The 15,774-nt window shown below is 50.3% G+C and overlaps 1 protein-coding gene across 2 annotated transcripts in view; it reads left to right on the forward strand.

Annotated features, from left to right (window-relative positions):
* SEC24D (SEC24 homolog D, COPII coat complex component) overlaps positions 1 to 15,774 on the forward strand; it is a 78,499-nt gene that overhangs the window by 42,102 nt on the left and 20,623 nt on the right. For both annotated transcript variants that reach the window (XM_081304020.1, XM_081304021.1), the window contains 5 exons: positions 2,309 to 2,447; positions 5,585 to 5,700; positions 10,676 to 10,800; positions 14,348 to 14,539; positions 15,387 to 15,480. In XM_081304020.1, the coding sequence (XP_081160146.1) occupies positions 2,309 to 2,447; positions 5,585 to 5,700; positions 10,676 to 10,800; positions 14,348 to 14,539; positions 15,387 to 15,480 (666 nt within the window). The remainder of the gene's footprint in view (positions 1 to 2,308; positions 2,448 to 5,584; positions 5,701 to 10,675; positions 10,801 to 14,347; positions 14,540 to 15,386; positions 15,481 to 15,774) is intronic.

The following is a 15,774-nucleotide window of genomic DNA, read 5'->3' on the forward strand; positions in this document are numbered from 1 at the left end:
TTGCCCTACTTCTGGCTTATATAGCTCATAATTGCATCATTTTCTTTCTAAAGTCTCTTAGGGACTTGATCAGCCTTTGAACTCTTGGGAAAAAAAACAATAAGGAAAGCCAACTTGGCGAGGGTCAAAGCAGGCTGCAGGATTCCCGTGCCTGGCTGAGCCTGGAGAGCAGGCCGCAGCCCTGGAGTCCCCAGCCGCCCCACCCAGTGCACCGTCCCCTCTGCCCCCTGCCCTTGTCCTCCACCAGGAGCCCAGGGTCCCCAGTCTGTTTTCTGTGGTCCATCTTCTCCCTCTCACCAGGTCCTGTCTCACTGCCCCAGCTAAGAGGACAAACATTTGTCACATTATGCCTTTCTTCCTCAACCGTGTTAAGTGATGCCTTACAGTTACACATAATGGTGGGTTCATTGCTCCTCATGTCTTTCTGTATAAATGAGTGTACAAATATACACGTGGAGCAAGCTCCTGACACGTCTGAGAATCTACTCTGCCCCTCTACTTTAAACTGGTAGGTCACATCTAAGTCTCTGAGAGGTAGATTCTGTCTTCAAGATCTGTTTTAGGATAGCGTTTTATGGTGACTGTCAGGTTAGCTTTGGGGACCTCACGTCCATCTCACACTTACCCGGCTGTGGCCCTCCGGATAAGGGTCAAGACACTCTGTCTCAGGAGTGTGGCTCTGGGGACACTCGCCTAGCATGCTGAGGCACTGGCTCCACACCCACACCACAAGCACATGCACACATGTACACACTCACATGCACACATACGTGCACGCTACACACATGCACATAATCACACATACGCACACATGCACACACGTGCACATTTGCAGGTGAGTGGCTGCAGGGAGGACAGGACACTCTGCTGGCCCAGCCATCCATGCTGGGGCAGGGCTGCGTCCTACACAGTTTCCTTCTTTGATCTCCTTTACTTTCCATCCTCCCATGGAGCACCAGAGCCATGGAACTGGGTGGGTTGGAAGACACGCACTCCATCTGAGCACCTTGGAACATGACTTGATCTCAGTGGCTTGGGAGGCTGAGGCAGGAGGATCTCAAGTTCAAAGCCAGCTTTAGCAACTTAGTGAGGCCCTGTCTCAAATTTTAAAAAATAAATAAATAAGAGGGCTGGGGATGTTGCTCAGTGGTTAAGCACCCCTGGATTCTATCCCTGGTACCAAAAAAAGAATTAAAAAATAAAAAAGAAGAGATGCGTTTGGAAGGAAACCCCATCCTTCTGCCTCCTGCAGGGAGCAGGGCACGGTGCTGAGGCCTGGGCAGTTCTGCATGCATCTCGGTCCCTCCTCTGGTTCTTTTGTGTGCTGCACTAGATCTGTGTGTGTTCATTCACTCACTCTGCAGCCTCACAACTCCTCTGCACCCTCAGCTGGGGACCAGTTTTCCCATGGAACCTGCAGATCTCGTTTTTCTAAGGCTTTAGTAGAAAAGGGCCTGATGACCCACAGCCTGCCTCCTGCTCTCCAAGTCTCCACTGAAACGCAGCCTGGTTTATTTTTCATCTTTACAAGTATCTAATTGACATGCCAAGACCTGCCCGTCTCAAGCTTTTCTCAAGACCCTTCTGTGAGGTGATTTGTAAGATGAGAAGGTCCCTGTTTCACTTGAAGGGACAGATGTGAGAGACCAGTTGACCTGGGGAGCTGAGCTTGTTCTTGCACAGCACTTCCTGCCTCCGGTTTGCGGGGAAGCAGGCGGCATGTGCTCGCGGTTCTGGCAGAGCACCACCAGCCGCAGAGAGTGTGCCAACCTCAGGGCCTGTCATCAGTGACCCCTAAGGCAGAGGTGCCCCAGCAGGCGAAAGGCACAGGCTTGACCATTGCTTCAGGTGGCTGGTTACCTAACAAGTACTCCATGTGCTCGAGGGAACCCCCTAAACAGCAAGATGCCCTGTGGCACCAAGGCTTTGAAAACCAGGGCCAGTTTGCCTTCTCATCCGAAGTCACAAAGAGACAGCGCATGCGCAGGACATTCTAGAGAGGGCACGATGCTGCCATCGGCACCACGACTCTGTCGGTCTCCACACGACCGGTGTGTGTGTGTGTGTGTGCGTGCACGGACACAATGTGCTTATAAACAAGAGGTCCTGAGCTCATCAATGAGATTTAAATCAATTTTCCTTGGGTATTTCTTTGAATTCCAGTGTTATCAAGTGAGGCTTCTTTACTGTCCTAGCAAAGGCTCAGTGTCAAAGAGCCCCGTGGTGGGTGCTATTGAAGACTTTTAGGCTGATGAGAGGACCGAGGAGCCCTGCACCTGTGGCCTCATTCTGCCTTCCTCTTCTCTAGACACCCCTTTACCTGGTAGACCATGGAGAGAACGGGCCAGTCAGATGTAACAGGTGCAAGGCCTACATGTGTCCCTTCATGCAGTTCATCGAGGGCGGCAGGAGGTACCAGTGTGGATTCTGCAACTGTGTGAATGAAGGTAAGCGGCAGTGGAGTGCTCCTGGGGGAAGCCCTTCCTTTAAACCCGCAGGCAGGCTGCGGCCTGGCCGGGAGACAGCAGCTGGTGTCCGCGTCGCAGTGCCCTCTCAGGATTCCCCTGGAAACTTGGTGTCTGGGACATCCACGTCCCTCTCAGCTTTAGGTGGCTGCTTGAGCCCTCGTGGAGGTTATGAACTCAAAGGTGGGGCGGGTTTATCCCAGTCCCTCCACCAAGCTCCAGCTGGAGGCAGATGAGGCCCCACCGTGCTCCAGGCGACGTTCAGGGGACCTCTCTCTTGTCTTGAGTGACTTGCTGGCTGAGGATGCGCTCCCCGGGTGTCGCCTGTGCTTGCTCATGGGGAACGTCAGGAAGCACCTGCCATAGTCGTCCTGTTTCCACTTTCGCTCGGTGATGTTGAGACAGCTGTGTGGAGTGTGCCTGCACTGACTGCGCTGTAGCTTGTCTGTCTTAACCCCGAGTTGAAAGCACACACTGAGGCTGAGAGCATTCCCACATTGGTCCCAGTTCGTTTTTAATGATGTGATGATTACTGGCCTGTGGGTCCTCTCTGGGCTCCACTGCTCCTACCACTGTGGACACACCACCCCTGGGATTGGACCCCAGGATGAATGGCCCTGGTCTGCCTGGATGTCCCCCTCAGCGTGGGCACGCTGAGGGCTGCTGACCTCCGTTTTCTGCCTTTGTGGCCATGGTCTTGCTTCTTGGAGTCTAGAATTCTCTGTGGGGGAGCTCCACTGGTCCTATGTCCCTCCACAGTCACACACAGTCCCTGACCTGGTCCAACGGAGAGGCCAGAGACTGGCCTTGAAAGTCTTTCCCCTAAGACCCGTGGTCAGTTCTTGAAACTGTCCCACTGCGAAGCTGAGTGGCTGGTCTGCCTCATGGGGACGACCGTGACGGGGCCTCTGGCCCCTCTGCCCGCCGCACATCTGCTTGGTGCCACGTGTCCTAGAAGACCAGGGTCCCTAGTTCTCCAGCCTTGCACCCCTTCAAGGAAGATCCCCTTCCAGCTCTCAGCCTGGATGAATCGGCTGCCAGGTCCTTGCCATGCTGTCTGGGTCTTGGATTTCAGGAGCCTTTTGTACTTTAGTTTGGAGGAAGTCATGAGAAGTCCAAGGCCTTCTGCACCTTTTGCTGAGGTTCTGCTCCAAGCTCTGGCACCTCAGGGCCTTCACACAGCCCTGGCCTCCCTGGAAGGTGGTCATAAATGTATCTAGCATGCAGAACCTTGGGGTCTTCACTGGGCGGCCAATCCCTGCCTCACTTGTAGTGTTAGTTCAGGGCCCTCAGCGGCCTAGCACCTTTTGGTGGGAAAAGCCCCTGAGAATCCTGTCTCTCCATGCACAGGTGCCACCCAGGCACCCCTCCTGGGAGACTCCCTACCACCCTCCAGTGGTGTTATTCCTACTAGCTCAAGTATGTGGCCCTGTGGGGAAGTTGGGCTCCCTGGGATTTGTGCGGACCCCCCATTCCTCATTTCGGGCTAAGGCAGAGGCTTGCTGGATGGGATGCCACGCATGCTCCCGAGCAGGGTGACCAGGGAGACGGATGTCAGGAGGCACGCGGGAGGACTGGCCATAGAGTAGTGCATGATTAGTGATGTGACTTGAACTTTGGTCTACTAAAGGGTTAGACAATATGAAATGCTGCTGATACAAAATTAAAATTTTTTGAGGTACCGGGGATTGGACCCAGGGTCTCATGCATGCCAGGCTATAAAAAGAGCTATAGCCCCAGCTCTTTTTATTTTATTTTGAGGCAGGATCTCACTAAGTTGCTGAGCCTTCCTTCAACATGCCATCCTCCTGCCTCAGCCTCTGGAGCAGCTGGGATTACAGGCATGTGCTACCAGGCCTGGCTAAAATTAACTGTAAAAAAAATTTCACACGACATATACCTGGTGAATGTGGGCTGGAATAACTGTCCCACACTTCCCAAGCCAGCCAGTCATCGGGTCTTGCCTGTCACCCACAGGTAACCAACAGTAGTTCACAGCTGTCCTAACTCACCCACAGTGTCCACTCCTATAATATTTATAAGGCATTGGATTTTCCAAATTCAGAGATCCACATGGAAATATGAATTTTATAAAGCTTATTTTTAAAAGAAATGACCATGATATGGTTTCTTGATAAGTCCAACCTTGGAGAACAGCCCTGTGGTGGTTCACAAGTCAGTTTCACAAGTGAACGCTCCTCAATGCTGGATCGCTGCCCCAAGGTGAGCCCCTTGCTCTGGTGGTTCCAACACGTGGAAGTGTTTCTCACCAGGTGCTTGAAGCCGCTTTGCACACCTTTCCTGAATGCTGTTCTGGCCTCCCTCGGCCACGGGCTCCTCCCACAGATTCCAGGCCCTGTTTGTGCGGTTTTCAGGGTGTGACCCCTAGTGCTGCAAGCTGCAGAATGACTTCCAAACTGACCTTCCGAGCCCTTTGAATCAAGCCAGAGATCTTTGCTGATATATCAGTGGCCAAGTCTTTCCAAAAACAGTAATTCTCTGCACTCTTAAGTCAGATGCTGGGAGACCACCATGCAGACCCACCCCTGTGAAGACATTTCTTAATCAAAATGCAAAAAGTATTGTAGATAATAGTAATCAAAAATAACCAGGGTTTATCTCTGTAAGGTATGTTGAAATTTCAAGTAGAAATCTCCAAATTCTTTTAGAAAGGTGTAATTAAATATGGACCATTAAATATTTGGGTTGCAAAGACTTAAAAACAACAGTACTTTTTTAAAAAGTTTAGTTGTAGATGTATACGATATCTCTAGTTTACTTATTTTTATATGATGCTAAGGATCAGACCCACTTGCCAGGCAAGTGCTCTAGAGCTGCCTTAAGTTACTTTTTTGCAATGTGGGGTTGTGCTGTATCAAAAATACTTTTATCCTGTTTTTTTAGGCTGCTTCAAATCATACATGTCCTCAATATCATAGAAGAGCCGAGAGGTGTTTAGGAAAATCCTCATACTTTCCCAAATGCTTTGAAAGGCGTGGGCATTTGGAACACACTGCATTCCAGCCGTAGACATGTTTTTCTGACACTAACTCCTTTCCTCCTGTAATAAAGGGGAGAGTTCATTGAGTCATTTGTGTTCCTTTCCTCTCTTTTGTCAGTCCCACCATTCTATTTCCAACATCTGGACCACCTTGGGAGAAGACTGGACCACTATGAGAAGCCCGAGCTTTCGCTGGGGTCTTATGAGTATGTTGCTACGTTGGATTACTGCAGGGTGAGTGTTCCCGGGGCCGGAGGGGCTGTGCTTCGAGGTCACCTGCAGGTAAACAACCTTGCCATGTGCAGACTGATGCCTAGCTCAGCCGGAGCGAGGCAGGAGTCAGGGATGTGGCCTTTGGAAGGTCAGCCCGATGCAGTGGCCAGACCATGGCTGAAGTGCCAGAAAGAGGGAGCAATGATTCTTGTCTTCTCTAGAGAGAATCTGCTGACTTCCTGGTGCAACATGTCCACCAGGGCCTCTGCCCCGGGAATCTCAAGGCCAGAGTGTAGCCATGTACTCCGAGGACCGTTGCTGGCCCTGTGTCTCCTTTCTTCTCTCCAGCTGTTGCCTCAGGGGCCTGGGGCCGTGGCCTCCGCTGTCCTTGCTCCAAAATAGACCCATAAGCCTCCCTTCCCAAGGGCCTCTCATAAACCAATTTTAGTTGTTGTTTCTTCCTAAAAAAATGTAAGTTAAAAATATTTTGCCTCCTGTTAAAGCCCTTGACCATGGGACCCCAAACTGCCCTCAGCTCTGTCTTCCATTGAACAGCCTCACCACGTGTGCTGAACTCGTTGCCCTCTGGCGGCTCACATTTACACAGGCGTGTTTTGCTCTCCTCCTCACACCTGTGTGCTCCCCGCTGGGAGACTCCTGCCCCAGCTCTGCTGCCTGGCGGGACGTCCTGTCTGTGCGGCACACCATTTGCTGTCCTCGTGGTGGCAGTGTTTGGTCCCACATCTGTGTCCTCAGAGAGCTTGGTCTGGATTGCTGTTTCAGCGTCCCTCCCCATGGAGTTCAAGTCTCCCTGCCTGCCTGCCTGCCTCATGCATTCTGATATCCCTGGGCCCATCATCTTTGTGATATTTCCCAGTGACTGGCCCAGGTAGACATTTGTTGGGTACACGTGAAATGAATGAGTGAGTTTACAAATGAATGAGTGAGTGAGTGGGTGGGTGAATGAATAGGTGAATTAATGAATAAGTTAATGAGTAAATCAATGAATGAGTGAGTCGATGAATGAGTGAATGAGAGGTGATGAGAATGAATGAATCAGGGAGTAACTGAATTGAATGAGTGAGTGAATGAATGAATGAGTGAGTTAATGCGTGCATGAGTGGGTGGGTGAATGGATAAGTGAGTGGCGAGTGGACTCATGAGTAGGGGTGGGAAACAGGCAGGCTTCTATTCCAGTGCTGCGGAGGATATCATTGGGGGCCCTGGCAGAACTTTCCCAACGTCCGGGATCTGAACACACCTCTGGGTCTGATGTAGATCTCAGTGTGTGGCTGAAGCAGCCTGTGTGACCTGGAGAAGTGTCCTCCCCACTGTTCCTCACTTCCTTCCACAAACAACATCTGCAGTGCCTACTTCCAGGAAGCAGCCTCTGGCCCACAGAATGGACCCAGGGTTGTTTTCTGGGGGGACCAGTCCACACACTGAGAATAGGATATAGGGAATGTTTCTCTCTTTAAATTTTTTTCAATGAACATATCTTACTCATTTATTTTAGTGTCTTATATCATCATTTTGAACTACTTTACATAGATCCTAATTGCTAAAGAAAACGGTCTTGTTAGTTTAAAATGCTGTAGTGTTTGAACATATTTGGAAAAATAGAAAAACAATTTTGGTACAAATGCTTTCTTTTAGGCAACAAGCATGTCCTGAAGTACAGCACAATTAGATTGGGGAGTGGTTTTTCTTTTTCCTTTCTGCTGTTGACTGCAGGAGAATCATTAGGCAACACAAAAGCATTTGCTGTTCTAACTAAATAACAGAGCCACGCCAGCTGGTGGAGGGACAACGTGCTGTGGGATAAGTCTGACCACAGGCCCTGCAGGCTCCACTCGATGCTTTGGTAGAACCTCAGGCAGAAGGCAGACCTGCACTGGGAAGAGCAGTCTTGGTACCTTCAAACCTGCTGCAGGGGGGTGTCTAACTGGTGGGAAACCCACTGGGAAGCAGGAGCCAAGTCCAATTTGTGCATTTTGAAGAGTTTTTATGAGCCTGCTCTTCCTTTTACTTTTCCAGGTAGAGTTCATTAAAAAAAAAATGCTGTAAAGATCTTTCAATTCAATTATTATTTAAGATGTAAATGATGTAAACCAATGAGCTCACACAGGGATTTGAGTGATGGAAAGGAGCTTATCTGCTTTGTGGGTGTGTTTTTAACACACACATTGAAAGGAGAACTATACAGTCATGTTGCCCATTCATTTCAGTTGGTCTTAATGTCCATGCAAGATGGTGAAGTTGACATTTTGCACACATTGTGGAGAGGGCCTAGTCCACGTGTGCCTCTGGGTGGGCCTCTCAGTGATCTCCCTGGCCACCATTGTGCGAGGAGACCAGGGCTGAGGCCTTGAGAGCTGGCCTCAAGATACTCAGATTTAAGTCTTTTTAAGAACCTGTGGCCAACAGAACTCTTCCTGCAGATTCTGGTGGAGGCCCACCAGGCTCTGCATGGGAGGTATTTGAGAGGTAGCGCTGAGGTGGGCAATGTGTGTGCCGAGGAGCAAGGTGCCCAGGAAATGTGCCTGAGACACGGCCCAGCTCTCAGTTCCCACTGGCTGAAATCACACCTTTGGTCTCTGGGGTTTTAAAGCAGATTGTTGAGGAGCATTAGGAGGGTCTCCAATGACAGGCCGTGAAGGGGCTCATAGGACAGTGAAGGTGAGGAGGGAGCTGCTCCTTTTGGCCTGTCCACCCACACCTGCTTGCTCCAGCAGCAGGGCTGAGCACCCTGTGTGGCACACCCTGCACTGGGCTCTCTGGCTGTGGACATTCTGACCTCTGAGGAGGCACATGATGATTCATGCCACTTCGGGTGGGCTATTCCAACTGCAGTGGATGTGGTGAGGGGAGATCTGGAGGCAAGGGCAGGATAGGTTGGGAGAGAAGTCCAAGCCGGGAACAGGAGGGCTGACTGGCAATTTCTCCAGCACTACGAGTGGAGCTGCATGTGGTTAGCAATCCCTTCTGGCCATACACCTAAAAAACCAGAAAGCAGAATCTCAAAGAGGGCATCCTTTGAGATTGTGAACATGTGTTTCCAGTGCACCATTCACCAGGGCCCCAGGGGAGCAAAGCCGTGTGCACCGGTGGGTGGGTGGGTAGATGAAGGGGCCTGTGCTGCCACAGGTGTCACTCAGCTCAAGGAGAGGCAGTTTCTGGCAGGTGCTGCCAAGCAGATGAAGGCCCAGGTCTGGTGCTGAGTGGAGCACCTAGCCACAGGCCGTGCTGCACATCCAGGTGGCCTGAGGCCGGGAGAGGCCAGACCCACAGGTTCAGAGCAGAATGGCGGCCAGCTCCTGGAGGGGCTGCGGGGTCAGTGTCAGTTTTGCAAGTTGGAGGAGTTATGAAAACGGACGTGAGAGCATTGGCACCCCTGACTTGCATGCTCAAGAAGTACTGAGTTTCGTCTACTCGTTTTACTACATTAAAACCAATTTTAGAGGAAAGAAGTGAGGGCTAACTTTGGGTCTTGCAAGGTGGCGAGTGGGATGGGAGGTCCTTCCAGTTTTGGAAAGCATGCTCTGAGAAACTTCCTTCCAGGAGGTGCTGGGGTAACTGTAGCTTCTGAAACCTGCAGACCTTGCTTGGGGCTGTGCGGCAGCTCACGGGAACACTGGCCTGGAGCTCAGAGGCTAGGAGAGCCCGGGAGGCAGCCCTCACAGTGGCCTAAAGATAGACTCCAGGGCATTAAGAGGGAGGATGTGACAAAACACAGTGGAAAAATCACTCTGGAAAAAAGGGTCCCCATGACTGAGGGACGGGAAGGGTCAGACCTGCAGTGTCCGCCAGCTTCTGACGTGTGTGTGGGAAGGGACCCACTGGGGAGTGTTGTGGAGCCAGAGGCTGGCACCAGGAGCGTGCTCAGAGGGAGCTGCTGGCTGAGGAGAGGGCAGGCATGGCAGGACACTCGGGCTTGTCACAGAGGCGGGTTCCCTGATGAGAGTGGCTGCGTGCTCACCCGGCGAGAGTCAGCACAGATGTGCTGCAGGGAGGAGGCAGGACCAGGAGCCGCCTGCCAGGAAAGCGCCTGTGTGTCAGCAGCAGGTTCCTTGGCCTCTTGACTTTGGGTGTGGCAAAGGGATGAAGTTTTCATGCTGATGCTTTTTACATTTTGTACCCTGAAACCTTCAGTGGACGACTTGCAGCCAGGTGTGGCTGGGCCTGCCTGCCATCCTAGCTTCTTGGAGGCTGAGGCAGGAAGACCGAGAATCCCAGGCCTTCCTGGGCAAGGTAGTGAGGCCTATCTCCAGATAGAGCACTCTAGGCTGGGACCTAGAGCCCCTCTGGGTTCAGACTCAGTACTGCAAAACACGTTAGTAAAATGAAGTACTTCTACTAGGACAACATCCTAGAATGAATATGATCAAAACATGATTTTATTTTAGAGCATTTTCATGGTTTATCATAAAGTGAGAAATTGAGTTGGTGTTTGCTCTGGGGTAGGTCGCAGAAGCTGTTTGCCTGTAGCTCTCGGGTCTACATATTTCCTAAGCCCCCACTAGGAGTCACTTCCTTGAGCACCAGAGCCAGACCGGGGAGCAGACAGCCTGAAACTGTTCCTAGCAGCTGCTTCATGTCAGAGACGTCTCAGACACACAGAGGCCCTGTTGACAATGCATATGACATAAATTGAGTACACGCTAAACAGTGTGGTGCTATTTTTAGATTGTGCGTTAAATTTTAGTGTCTGATGTCATATCAGTGAAACTGAAGCAGAGCTAGTGAGAGCCCTAAACAGGGACACAGTTGGTGAGATCTCCTGCAGCAGCTTCAGTCTGGGGGTCTGCCAGAGTCAGTCCTGAGGTAAGCTGCTGCCTCATCTCTTCTGTAGCATCAGACTCTCTTCTTGAACATGATTTGATTCCACAGATGTTACATCCTAAATATTCAGTGAACTTCTGAAGACCTGCGGGTCTCCAGTGAGTGAGTTTGATGTGAGAGGCATTTACCGTGTGCACTGTCTGCTTTCCTGCAGAAGAACAAGCCCCCCAGCCCCCCGGCCTTTATCTTCATGATCAACGTTTCATATAGCAACATCAAGAGTGGGTTGGTCAAGCTCATCTGCGAGGAACTGAAGACGGTGCTGGAGCGGCTTCCAAGGTAAGACATTCCTCCTGGCTACCCCACGGGGTTTCTGGCTAACTGGGCCAGGACCCAGGACTCAGTGGCCAGTGGAGGTCTTTTGCTAAGGAGGATATTGGGTAATTAGTTACAGATCAAACGGCACCGTCCTTTTGAGTTTTTGAAATGTTAAAGTGATCTTCTGTACAAACCCATAAAATAACGCAGGGGTAACAATGCTCAACACCTTTGCAGATCAGCAGGGAACTCTGCAGTGCCGGGAGCATTGAGTTTGTCCTTTACCTTCCCAAGCACTGACTTTCCCGTGGGTCTGGTCTTACGGGGTGGATACAGAGTGAATCAGTAATCGACACACAGCACCACCTGATTTTATAATCATTAAAACATGATCTTATTTCAGAGCACTGTCATGATTCATCATAAGGTCAAAAATGGAGCTGGTCATTTCTCTATGTAGGTGTGGAAACTGAGTAATGGTGTGATTTGTCATGGAACCTCTCACAGGCTCTGGGTTCTCAGCCTCAACTTTGAGTTGCTCCAGTTTCCATGATGGGCTTCTCCCTCCTCCCGTTTTCCGACCCCATCTGCACTAGCACCAGCTCCTCCCTTTGCACCTGCTACCTAGTGGGGAAGGCACCAGGTGTGAGACCAGAGTTGCGCCCTCAGAGGAGATCCAGAAGGACAGACGGGCACCCGAGCTCTTGCCCTGCTGCCTCTCCCTCCCGCCTGACTTGGGATAGGTCCGCTGGTCTCTCCTCCTGGGAGGCATTTGGGCTGCACCGGTGTGGCTTTAAGGTTGCCCTGTCAATTTGACTCACTTCTTGAAGCAGTCTGGAGTCCTGATGGACATCTTAGGGTGTGTTTACCTTTTAGCTAATCCTTTGAAAGAAAAGGCCCTGTGCTTCACTACTTCATTTTGAATTTCTGTCTGAACATATGTCTTGGGCCTGGCAAACCTGCCAGACTTTTCTGACCTTTTTGGAACAGGAAAGAAAAGCTTTGAGACATTCCACCTGGTGTCCATACGCAGCTACTGGGCCAAGTGTGTGGCTATTTGTGTTTTGAGGATTTTCTGGTTCTTCTCCTTACTAACGACCTCAGCATTGCTCTGTCCAGTTTGCTCTGATGAAATTGTGGCAAGTGCTCAGGAGGCAAGAGAGGAAGCAGGTGTTACGGGCTGTGCCCTCGCAGTGCAGGTGGGACTGTGGAGGGGAGGCTGAGAATTTCCTTCTGTGGATATAATTGAATGAGGTAGTGATAATGTGGAGAAAACGTCTGGACAGTGTCTGGTTTCTTAAACAAACTTTTAAAAAGTAAAACATGTTCCCATGGAGATAATGGTGTCTTCTCATGAGAGGTGAACTGACCAGATGCTTTTCAAAATGCTCCTCCGGGTTCTAAGTGATTCCTGTGAGCCCCAGGCCTCCTCCCTCTTGCCTGTGTCTTCCCTGCCCAGTGGAAATAGTGATCTGGATTGTGCTGGGCTGTTTTTCTTTTGCTCTTTGCACTCTCTGACTCCAGACCACCTGCTAAAGAGAATACAAGTCTTTGTGATTTGCTAGGCACTTTCCCCTTGTGTGACAGAGGTCCACTGGGAAGTGGAGGCCTACCCAGTAGTGTGCTAGTAAACTGTCCCTCAGATGAACAAAGCCTAGGTTGGCAGTGTCCATTCCATGGCCAGGCTGGCCCCACACTCACTGCTGGGCCACCAACTCAGTGTCTCCCAGTGTGGGACTCTGAAGACTCTGCACCTGAGAGCAAGGGAAAGTGGTTTCTGTAGTATGGCTTGGGCATGGCAAGACATGGATTGGCACGGTCTAGTATGGTGTGGCATGGCTGGGCATGGCATGGCTTGGTATGACCTGGTATGGTGTAGTATGGTTTGGGCATGGCAAGACATGGATTGGCATGGTCTAGTATGGTGTGGCATGGCTTGGTATGACCTGGTATGGTGTAGTATGGCTTGGAGTGGTATGGCATGATGTGGCATGGCTTGGTATGGTATGGCATGCTATTGCTGTAGTATAGCTTGGTATGGCCTGGCCTGGCCTGGTATGACCTGGCATCGTGTAGTATGGCTTAGTATGGCATGACGTGGTGTGGCATGTCTTGGTAGACCTGGTATGGTGTAGTAAGGGTGGGTGTCATGGTGTGGTATAGCATAGTGCTAATTACCTGAAGTCATACATCTTGGATACGGAGATGAAGATGAGCATCTCTATCTGTATGGTCACAAAAGATGAGGGTTCCTACTTCTGAAAGCTTTGCCAGTGTCTAGAATGCCAGTGTGTAGTGAGTGTGTGTGGAAGGGATTGAGAGAATCTGTGAACGTTTCAACCTTTACTAAGGCAACATAAAGAGTACCCTCGGTTGGCAAAGGAAGGAGATGATAAATGAAACAGTTGAAAAACCAGTGCTTGTCAGCCTACCCTCTGCTGAACATCAAAGAAATCAAGGCGTCAAAGCAGAAGCAGATACTCAAACTGGTCTAATTCTCATCTGAATTCTTCCATCTTCCTTTTTCTTGTAACTCTTTTTGCCATGTGGAATTGGAGCAGCCAGGTCCTTTGGAAAAATTGTCTTAAGCAAAATGAGCTGCACTGGATCTAAGGGTCAAAGAGAATAGCAAGTGACACTGTGGCCTTCCCTGGGTCAGGGCGGGACGCAGCAGCCCGTGGAAACGAGAGGGTTCTGTTTCTCCCTGCGGTTAACTTGTCTAGGGAGGGAGCAGGGGAGACAGTGCTCCATGTACATGAACCACCCAGTTCTGAGCACTGCCTCCACACACCGACCCAGAACCTTCCGGGATCTACACACTCAGGAAGACCAAGGCCTGTGAAATTCCTAAAACAATCCACATTATTACAGTTTTACTGCTTGTGTTACTTTTTCATGATACCACAAAAGGGCCCTTTCTTAATAAGAGTAACATTGTCCATATACCATGTAATTGCTTTGGAAGTATTGTTTTTAGGACATGTAGGTTCAAAAATGAGGCCCTGGGACTGCAGGAGGGGCACATCCTTTCCTAGTGGAGTGTAGGAGCTGTGTTCCTGAGTAATGGAGCTGCTCCCTGTCCTCAGCTGCTGTGTGCTGTGCCCTGGTGACAGCTTAGGGCCCTGTGTTCATAAAGAATGGGATAAGCCTGGCCTGCTTGTAGGTTTAGAAGGCTGAAATTGCACTTACTAAAGAAATGTGGGCTGGGGATGTGGCTCCAGTGTAGCGCGCCCGCCTGGCATGCGCAAGACACTGGGTATGATCCTCAACACCACATAAAATTTAAAAAATTAAATATATTGCGGGCACCTAAAACTAAAAAAAAAAAAAATTAGATATTAAAAAAAAAGAAACGTGAGCAAGTGTTCTCATAATATGTATTTTTCTTTCCTTTGGAATTTTGAGATTCCTCATCACTGCCTGATTTTGTAGTACCCTCATCCCCAGGATGTGGCTTTGCCTTGTTTTCTTCAGGAAACCCAAATTCAGACACATATTCTTTATATGTCCAATGAAACACTTCTCATTCCATTTTATGAAAGGCCCACAACAGTTTTTTTGCTCATAGGGAAGAGCATGAAGAGTCGTCTGCAGTCCGCGTGGGGTTTATCACCTACCACACAGTTCTTCACTTCTTTAACGTGAAGAGCAACTTGGCCCAGCCTCAGATGATGGTGGTGACGGACATTGGAGAGGTCTTTGTTCCTCTGCTGGATGGGTTCCTCGTCAACTATCAGGAGTCCCAGTCGGTGATTCACAAGTAAATGTCATGTGCCCTATCATTTCAGGACAGCCAAGACCTGTTCGGGTGCACTGCATCTTGATTCTGTCTGATTTTGTGTTGTTTTGCGATCACTAGAGGGATCTGAAGACATGGATCACACACTTCTGTCATCGTATTCTGCCTATTGCTCTTTAATGTGAACCAGAATCTAAAAGGACCAGTATCTTTAATGTGGATCATACTCATCTTAATCCTCTGAATTATTCCTTTTTTCTGGGGGTGCATGGGAGGTACCTTCTGCATGGGGAAGAGTGTCCATGGTGATAGTATTGAAGATACAGGCAGGTGTGGGCACGCCTGTCACCCCAGCTGCCCAGAGGCTGAGGCAGAGGAGCAGAAACGCCAGGCCAGCCTGGGCAATTTAGTGAGGCCCTGATTCAGAATAGAAAGTAAGAAGAGCTGGGCGTGGCTCGGAGGTAGAGCACTTGACTGGCACGTGTGAGGCCCCGGGTTCAATCATCCCCAGCACAGTATATAAATAAATAAAAAGAGATCCATTGACAACTTAAAAAATATTAAAAAGAAAAGAAAGAAAGAAAACTAAGAAGAGCTGGGGAGAGATAATACTGTTTCAGAAACTCACAGTCTAAGAGATCAAGAGTGTGGTGAATAGGAGCACATACAGAGTTGACATAGTTGGTGTCTGGTCTAGGCCCCATACCTGGTTCTGACTGTGCTGGGAGGCCCTGCCCTGAGGAAGGGTCTGTGGACCTTCCCAGAGGCCGTCACCATGCATCTGGGCCTGTGCTGCCAGTGGTTGAGCTCTCAGGGCCTGGACAGGCACGTGGGCCATTCAGTACCTCTACTTTATCCTGCCCTGTAGCTTGCTGGACCAGATTCCAGGGATGTTTGCAGACTCCAATGAGAATGAGGCCGTCTTCGCTCCTGTGGTCCAGGCAGGCATGGAGGCTCTGAAGGTGAGACCAGCCACTCTGCATGCTTGCAACTGCAGCTAAAGACAGGCCCTGGGCTCTGGAGGCTGCCCTGCCCAGCCAGCTGCCCAGTGCTCACGCAACTCCTCCAGGTCCGAGCCCTGGTCTGGAGGCTCCAGCTCAGCACCTGCTCTTGGCTGCATGAGTCAGTTTAGCAAGAGCTGACCACCAGCTACGAGGAGAGAAACCCCCTTCCTGTGGGGTTTCAGGCATGCAGGGCAGTCCTCAGGGCCCAGGGATAGGGACAGCAGTGACACTTGGGCCTGGCTGAGGCTGAAG

Source organism: Spermophilus citellus (assembly GCF_964194105.1).
Source record: "Spermophilus citellus genome assembly, chromosome: 8".
Lineage (NCBI taxonomy): Eukaryota > Metazoa > Chordata > Mammalia > Rodentia > Sciuridae > Spermophilus > Spermophilus citellus.